The sequence below is a fragment of the Alexandromys fortis genome, unplaced genomic scaffold (assembly GCF_014885135.2).
Source record: "Alexandromys fortis isolate MF-2015 unplaced genomic scaffold, M_Fortis_MF-2015_v1.1 scaffold_243, whole genome shotgun sequence".
NCBI lineage: Eukaryota > Metazoa > Chordata > Mammalia > Rodentia > Cricetidae > Alexandromys > Alexandromys fortis.
Genome location: NW_026068121.1, coordinates 302,391 through 310,771, shown reverse-complemented (window position 1 = coordinate 310,771; position 8,381 = coordinate 302,391). Strand labels below are relative to the sequence as shown.

Below are 8,381 nucleotides of genomic sequence, written 5' to 3'. Positions count from 1 at the left end.
GAAATGAATGCATAAACTGTTCTGGTTTTCTTTTTTGAAAACATCATAAGCTACTTACAGAACTGGACTCAAGTTACTATGTAACTAAGACTGCCCTTAAACAGGTGATGCTCTGGCCTTTATCTCCCAACTTTTGGGAAGATGGCAGTGTGCCACCATGCCTGGATGGCTGAATTTATAATTATATACTGATTGAGTGCACAGGAATGGATCTTAGAGCCTTGTATTTGAAGGAGTCAGGTAGTAGAGCCCCTGCCTGGAATCCCCCAGTGAGGGATTGGGGGCGTGGCCAGGGTGGAGCCCAACTCAGAGTCCCCAGTGAAGGGCTGGGGGCGTGGTCAGGGTGGAGCATTGCACAGGGAAGGCCTGGGGGCGATTCCGTGGTACAGTGTTCACCTAGCAGGCCCAAAGGTCCTGGTTTGCATCTGCAGCAAAAGGAAGAAAACAGTGAGAGAACAGCAGGGGAGAAATGATTGGCTTGTTATAATCCTATAAACAGCAGTGAGAGTCAGGCCTGGTGTCCACATCCGTCATTATAGCACTTGAGAGGCTGAGACAGAAAGAGCTGGAGCTAAATGTCAGCTAAGGGGCCTGGAGAGATGGCTCAGCAGTTAGCAGCCCTTCCAAAGGTCCTGAGTTCAATTCCCAGCAACCACATGGTAGCTCACAACTGTATGGAATGGGACCAGATTCCATCTTCTGTTGTACGTGAAAGAAGACAGAGATCTCAAACATAAAACAACTAAGTAAATAAGTCTTTTTTTTTTTTTAAGTCATCTTGAGGCTGGGCAGTGGTGGTGCACGCCTTTAATCCCAGCCCTAGGGAGGCAGAGGCAGGCGGATCTCTGTGAGTTGGAGGCCAGCTTGGTCTACAGAGTGAGTTCCAGGACAGGCTTCAAAGCTACAGAGACACCTGTCTTGAAAAACCAAAAAAATAAAAAGTCAGTTTGGGCTGTGTATCTAGACAACAAACAACCAAACCAGAAAAACTCAGAACATGGATACTAGTCACGCATCTAGGAAGTAGAGTAAGGAGGCTTAGTTCCGTAGTTGGGGCCAGCCTGGGCTATGTGACATCGGCTCAAACAAAGCAAATGAGAGAAAACTGAAACCAATAACTAACGTGCTTAGCTGTAAGTCTGATGAAGGTAATCAGAATGCACGGGCTGGGAATGATTGCAGTTGGCGACCTGTCTCAGTGAGGAAGGGAGCGTGCCACCAAGCCTGATGACCTGCATTTAGTCCGCAGGACCCACGTGATGGGAGGAGAAAATCCGCTCCTTCGAGCTCTGACCTACACACACACACACACACACACATACACACACACACAGTGAATGTAAGAACATGGGCGCTACACTCAGCGACTTCCCGAGCATTCCAGATCTTGCTGTGATGTGCCTGCCCTACGCTTCTGTTTTCCCTGTGATCATGTCCCAGCCACCTTCCTCAACACAGTCCCTTCGCTACCTCGGGACAGGAGCCCAGAGCTGCCGGGATTTCCCCAGGATCCAGCCCCCGCCCAGCCCTGCCAGGGAGGGAGGTGACGGCTGACTGAGTTGAGGAAACTCCCCAGGAACCTGTTTATTCACTTCCTGGCCGGGCTGGGGTTCCTACTGGAAGGACAGGGACCTGGGCTGGACATGGCCTCAGCCCTGAGCCCACCCAAGGGCCCCAAGCCCAAAGGCGTGCCACCTACACACTACTATGAGAGCTTCCTAGAGAAAAAGGGACCCTGTGACCAGGTATGGAGGGTGGGAAGCCTGCCCTGCAGTGCTGAGCTGCCCCGGGAATCCACACCGCCTGACTGAGGGCCTGGCAGGGGGTGGTTGTTGGTGAGAGGAGCCTGTGGAGCAAGGCACAAGCTACTGGCTGTGGAAAGCTCTGACTATCTGTCTGTCTCTGTGTCTCTTTTCACATTCTGTCCTTTGATTACATGTCTCTCTGCCTGCCTGCCTGCCTGTCCATCTGTCTGTCTACCTTCCTGCCTGGCTGCCCTACTGCCTAGCTGTTGGTCTCTTGATCTGTTAAGCCACTGTTTCAATCTTTCTGCCTGTCTCTCCTTCCATTCTCTGCATAGAAACAAGACTAGAGACTTCCTCCAGGAAATAAGGAATCCTTTGATTCCTGGGTCTCCTCCCCCTCCCAGCTCAGAAGTAACCCCGTGAACTTGAGGTTCTGGGCTAAGGTCACAGCAGGTGGCATGTGAACTGGTGGCTGGTCAACTGTCAAATCAAAGCAACCAAGAGGGTTGTTCTGAGGCAGGTTTTCAGGATTGTGACCCCAAAAGGCTTGAAACCTGAAGAAATCCTCCTGCCTCAGCTTTTCAAGTGTTGGGATGACGGTGTGCTCTGCCACTATGCCCAGCCCATATGTATTTCTGCTGGATGTACCCCTCTGTTTTCCCTGAATACTGCTCAGACTACGTCTCTTGGTTCCTCTTGTCCACATCCCATATGTATCCAGATAAACCACAACCAGCAAGTTCTTTACATCATGCACTCAAATGATGGACAGATGGGTGGGTGGGTGGGTGGGTGGATGGATGGGTGAGTGGGTGGGTAGATGGATGGGCGGGTGAGTGGGTGGATGAATGGGTAGATGGGTGGATGGATGGGTGGGTGAGTGGGTGGGTGGGTGGGTGGATGGATGGGTGNNNNTGGATGGGTGGATGAATGGGTGAGTAGATGGATGGGTGGATGGATGGATGGATGGATGGATGGGTGGGTGGATGGGTGGGTGGGTGGGTGGATGGATGGGTGAGTGGGTGGGTGGATGAATGGGTGGGTGGGTGGATGGATGGGTAGATGGGTGGGTGGGTGGGTGGGTGGGTGAGTGGGTGGGTGGGTGGGTAGATGGATGGGTGCCTGGATAGGTGAGTTGATAGATGGATATGTGAGTAGATAGAGGTGTGTATACATAGAAAACCATTAATCCAGTTAAGTCAGCTTACTCCACAGCACACATCTCTTCACATTGTGGGGTGCCTTGTCTCTCTATCCCATAGGAATCCCCTTGTTTTCATCTTTATTAAATGCTGTTGATGGAGCCCAGACTCACTCCCATGCGAGACAAATGCCACTAGCTGTACCACAGACCATAGTCTTGGATGACAAGAGATGCCTAGGCTGGACAATGGGCAGGGAAGAACTCAGTGAAAATGTACTTTTACGTGCTGGGACTCAGTGCATTCTCTGCTCACCCAGGGTAATGGAGTCCTAGGTTCCACCCCCAGTATGACAGAATCTGGCTTTGGGGTACATGCCCCTGACTCCAGCTCAGAAGGTGGAGACAGGAGGACCAAGAGTTCAAGGTCATCCTAGGCTAGATAAAACTAGGTAGCTAAGTTACTTAATTAAATGACTAAATGAATGAATGAAATAAAACCTTTACTGAAAACAGGAGCTTTGTAGTGAGAAGGATCCACAGGCACAGGAACAGCCACTTCAAACCTGCAGCAGGAGGGAGTATATTGGGCACACACAACTTTGCCCCCTGGGTCCTTTCTCCTTTCCTTTCTGTCCCCAGGATTACAGGAAGTTCTGGGCAGGCCTCCAGGGTTTAGCCATCTGCTTCTACAACAGTAACCGGGACTTTCAGGTGAGGGCAGGGTGTGGGCTCAGGGCCTGATGAATGAATGAATACCTAGGTGGGTGGACATCTGAGATCACACCACGGGGGAGGGCATCATCCCAGGGACGGAGAGAGCCATAGGCCTGGTGCTCACACACTCGTGTTCCTCCGGGCCAGGCCCTGGAGAAGCTGGACCTGAGGCTGTTTTCAAAGATCAAAGATGAGTCTCCATGGGGAAGCTCAAGGGATACCAGCCCTCACTTCAGCCTGGTACTCCGGGACCAGGAGGTCAAATTCAAGGTATGTCAGGAGAAAGGAGAGACCCCTCCAGTGAGTCCAGCATTCAGAATAAAAATACAGAGTCAGCTGGGTAGTGGTGGTGCACACCTTAATCCCAGCACTTGGGAGGCAGAGACAGGCAAATCTCTGTGAGTTCGAGGCCAGCCTGGTCTACAGAGTTAGTTCCAGCACAGGCTCCAAAACTACAGAAAAACCCTGTCTTAAAAAACAAACAAACAAACAAACAAAAAAGGGTGCTGGAGAGATGGCTCAGCAGTTAAGAGCACTGGCTGCTCTTCCAGAGGTCCTGAGTTTAATTCCCAGCAACCACATGATGGTTCACAACCATCTGTAATGAGATCTGGTGCCCTCTTCTGGACTGCAGGCAGATATGTGGACAGAACACTATATACATAATAAATATATAAATCTTAAAAAAAAAAAAGAAACCAAACCAAAACAAAACAAAAAACAAAGGAGTCACACGAAGTGTCTTACTCTGAGTTCCTCACATTCTACAAGTCCCTGGACCTTCCGTGGTTTGAGATGCCTTTGAAAGAGGCTGGTCAGCATGGGATACAGCTGTGCAAAGCCCCCCCCCCCCCCTCTTTGGGTACTCTTCTGGGGCAGAAGGGGCCCTTAACCCTCTTTCCCAAGGAACACATCCTCCTCCTCCTCCCTCCTCCTCCTCCTCCTTCCTTCTCCTCCTCCTCCTCCTCCTCCTCCTTCTCTGGTTTTTTGAGACAGGGTGTCCTGGCACTAGCTCTTGTAGACCAGGCTGGCCTCGAACTCACAGAGATCCGCCTGCCTCTGCCTCCCGGGTGCTGGAATTAAAGGCATGCACCACCACTGCCCGGCCACATCCATCTTCTTTAACATAACTTTTTTCCTCCCTCTTTAGGTAGAGAGCCTGGAGTCTCGTGAGATGTGGAAAGGATTTATCTTGACTGTGGTGGAGGTGAGTGACTCTACTTCTCTGTTAGCTATTGTTGTTGTTTTTGCTTTCTCAGACAGGGTTTCTCTGGGTAACCCCCGCTGACCTGGAACTCACTCTGTAGACCAGGCTGAACTCCAACTCAGTGATCCGCCTGCCTCTGCCTCCCGAGTGCTGGGATCAGAGGCGTGCGCCACCACTGCCCAGCTAGTTTTATTTTTTTTAATTATTTTATTTTTAGATACTTTGTCTGTGCGAGTGTGTGTGTGTGTGTGTGTGTGTGTGTGTGTGCAGTGCCCATGGAGGCCAGAAGAGGGTCTCGGATCCCTAGAACAGGAGTTACAGGAATTTGCGAGCTAACCAAGCAGTGGGTCTTGGGACGGAGCTCCATTTATATTTTTGAAACAGGGTCTCGTGTAGCCCAAGTTGGCCTGCAACTCTTTCTGTAGCCAAGAATGACCTTGAACTCCTGTCTTCCCACCTCTGCCTCTCTCCTGAGTTCTGGGTCGGGAGACCGACAGAGGTACATTACCGCAGAGTTTAAAACCACATTTTTCTCTTTGGCTCCTGGTTAGGCCTAAGAGTTGCCCAGCACTCAGCACCTTCCGAGTCCGCCTTAGCGTCTGTTTGGGGGTGGGGAGTGTCCTGCATTTGTATGCTGTGGGGTGCCGGGTAGCGATGGGCCCAGAGAGACTCCTTCCTGGCTCCACTAGCTGGCCTGACTTTACCTTTTCTTTTCGGTACCCACCTATGTGTTCTCGGCCTGGATCATCCTTCAGCTCCATGTCCCGTCTAACTTGACCCTGCTGCCCGGACACCTGTATATGATGGCCGAGGTTCTGGACAAAGAGAAGGCGAGGCGAGCAGCTGAGGTGCCCTGGTGAGTCCTGATCGCCCATAGGGTACACAAGTACCAGGCTCCAGGGAGGAGGCAGGACCTGGGCGGGGCCTGTATCTCTGGGGGCGGGGCTGTGGTCTAGGAGGGGCCGTACTCAAGAGTGGCGGGGCAGTGCCTCACTTTGGAAGGGGAGGTGCCTGGGTCTAGTTGAGGAGGCTGGGCCTCTGGGATGGCGGGGTCTGTGTCTCGGGGCGGGGCCTGGGCGGAGCAGCAGGTCCCCTGAGGTCGAAGCTTGCTTGCGGGACTCTTAGCGTCTCTCTCGTGTCTGCTCGCTCAGGTGTTTCCTGCAGGTGAGCCGGCTGGAGGCGCAGCTGCTCCTGGAGCGCTACCCCGAGTGCGGAAACCTGCTGCTGCGGCCTGGAGGGGACGGCAAAGACGGTGTGTCTGTCACTACCCGGCAGATACTCAACGGGTGCGCATGTGGGGCTCTGAGCCCAGGGTGGGCAGAGTCACCTGGGTGCGGGGGGCCAGAGCTGGGGGCTTGGTAGCCAGAGGATGCTGGGAAAGTGGAGTCAGGCCGGGGCTGGGACACTCTCTGGGGAAGGGTGTGAGGCTATGACTAGGGGGCGGGGTCATGCCTAGGGACGGGGTCTCCTGAAGTGTGGTCATAACTGGGCAGGCTTAGGATCGGGACAACGACTAAAGGCGCGATCCTGGCGTGGGTCTCATAGGCGCATGGTCGCCTGGGGTGGGAAATGTGGCATCCCAGCTAGCCAGTTGCGACTCTGCAGGTCTCCAGTGGTCAAGCACTACAAGGTGAAGCGGGAGGGTCCCATGTATGTGATCGACGTGGAAGACCCGGTGAGCTTTGGGGTGTCCTGGGTTCTGGGATCCTTCCCCTTTCCCTGCCTGACCGCCGTCTCTTGCCCCAGTTTTCCTGCCCCTCACTGGATGCTGTGGTCAACTATTTCGTGACATACACGAAGAGGGCATTGGTACCCTTCCTGATGGAGGAGGACTATGAGAAGGTTCTAGGTGTGCGATGTGGGGCAGCCAGGCTTGGACAGGGGCACGCTATGGAGCGCTAGCTCCGGGCCTCCACGCTGCCTCCAGACTGCCCACTCTCTCCGTTCCAGGCTTCGTGGACTCAGATCGGGAGAACGGCGAGAGTGTATGGGCTGTGTCCTCCTCCCGGGATTCAGGTAACTCCCCTTCCCCATGATCCCTGCAGCCCAAAGGTTCTCTTTCTTCGTTTTGTTTTTTGAGACTTGGTTTCTTTGTATAGCCCTGGGTATCCTGGAACTCGTTCTGTAGAACCTGCTTCTTCTTCCCCAGTGCTGTGGCTGATTGTTGAGATAGGGTCTCACTCTATAGATGGAGCTAACCTTGAACTCAAGAGCCATCTGCCTCTGCCTCCTGGGTGCTGGAACTAATGGCCCAGCTCCAAAGGATTTTATTAATAGAGATGGGTAAAGTGGAGGATCAGCCATCTCGGAGAGACCTGGGGAAGGATCTGGGCAGGGAGTGGATGTGGGTCTCCTTTACCAAGTGAGAGGAAGAGGCAGCATGCTTTGCAGAGGTCTGAGGGGAATGTAGCATGGTCCTCGAGCCCAGCCCTGAGCCACATGTACACACACACTGCTCCCTGCTGAGTGCGTGCACATCAAAGGCTCATACATGCCTCTGTATACATATGTACACACATGCATGCATCTGTGTGCCTGTCTGAAGCCACAATCCCACATGCATCCCAATTTGCAGACACATTGTGATTGACAGATGAGCACACGGGGATACTTATCTCTGCAGTATACCCTAGGAGTTTGTACCACAGGGGCCCTGACAGTGACTGTTTCCCATCAGGCCCTGCCCCCCTTGCTAATGTCTCGAAGCCACTCCCACCTGTGCCTGTGTCTGTGTCCAGTCAGGAGGACAGGCTACCTCTACTACCTCCCCTGCCTCAGCTACCGGACCAGGATGAGAACTATGTGACCCCCATTGAAGATTCCCTGGCAGTTGAGTACGTGAATCAAGACGGTAAGCCAGGCGGCAGACACCGGAGCTGGGAGGAACGGTTGTTGGTGACACCCTGTGACATCTCTCTCTGGCAGTGTCTTCCTCTAGTCATCCAGTCCCCTCAAAGCTCAAGAAGCCAGCGAAGCTCCCAGCAAAACCCCCAAAGCCACCGATCATGCCCAAACCAGGTAGGGCTCCGATCCCCCGATTTCTCCTTTCCTTGGTGATAGGTGGCCTTAGACCTCATCTTCATCTTTCTCCAGATCTCAAAGCCATCACCAGTGTCTGGGCCAGGAAGCCAGTGTCACCCCAGGATCCCTTCCTTCTGACAAGTAAGGAGACTCTGGGGGCCTGGAAGCATGGTGGGGAGCACAGTCCAGGGTGCTCTAGCTGAACTCTGGGTTCCCACCCACCAGAGCTGGGGGACGTCACAGCCGAGCTGGAAGAGAAACTGCAGAAGAGGAGAGCACTGGAACACTCATCTAGGCCCCCCGGGACCAGCGGGCTGTCTCAGGACACAACAGTCCTCCACCAGCTCTGCCCTCACTGAGGGGACTGGACATGCCCAGCATGGTGAAGAATCCTGTCCTCCAAACAGTGAAGCAGGGAAGAGCCCTGGGAGACCTGAGGCTAGCCTGAGCCCTAAAGTGATTTCCACGGCAGCCTTGGCTAGAGTGAGGCCTTGTTTAATAAAGCAAAAAACAACAAGAACTCCATGAGACTGCAAGGTTTGTGTCTAGC

At 53.3% G+C, this 8,381-nt stretch overlaps 1 protein-coding gene across 1 annotated transcript; it reads left to right on the top strand.

The window, feature by feature from the left end:
- The first annotated feature begins 1,558 nt into the window (after positions 1–1,558).
- Stap2 (signal transducing adaptor family member 2) lies at positions 1,559–8,351 on the top strand. Its single transcript, XM_050125215.1, has 13 exons — positions 1,559–1,745; positions 3,529–3,600; positions 3,751–3,873; positions 4,754–4,810; positions 5,566–5,666; positions 5,962–6,096; positions 6,416–6,485; positions 6,557–6,659; positions 6,761–6,826; positions 7,488–7,661; positions 7,736–7,828; positions 7,904–7,972; positions 8,057–8,351. The coding sequence occupies exons 1-13, from the start codon at positions 1,644–1,646 to the stop codon at positions 8,188–8,190; spliced, it is 1,299 nt and encodes a 432-aa protein (XP_049981172.1). The 5' UTR covers positions 1,559–1,643; the 3' UTR covers positions 8,191–8,351.
- The last annotated feature ends 30 nt before the right edge of the window (positions 8,352–8,381 follow it).

Coding starts and splice junctions, on each gene's coding strand:
- Stap2 (XM_050125215.1), top strand. CDS start 1,644: ATGGCCTCAGCCCTGAGCCCACCCAAGGGCCCCAAGCCCAAAGGCGTG. Junction 4,811..5,565: donor TTATCTTGACTGTGGTGGAG/GTGAGTGACTCT, acceptor ATCATCCTTCAG/CTCCATGTCCCGTCTAACTT. Junction 6,486..6,556: donor TGATCGACGTGGAAGACCCG/GTGAGCTTTGGG, acceptor CTCTTGCCCCAG/TTTTCCTGCCCCTCACTGGA.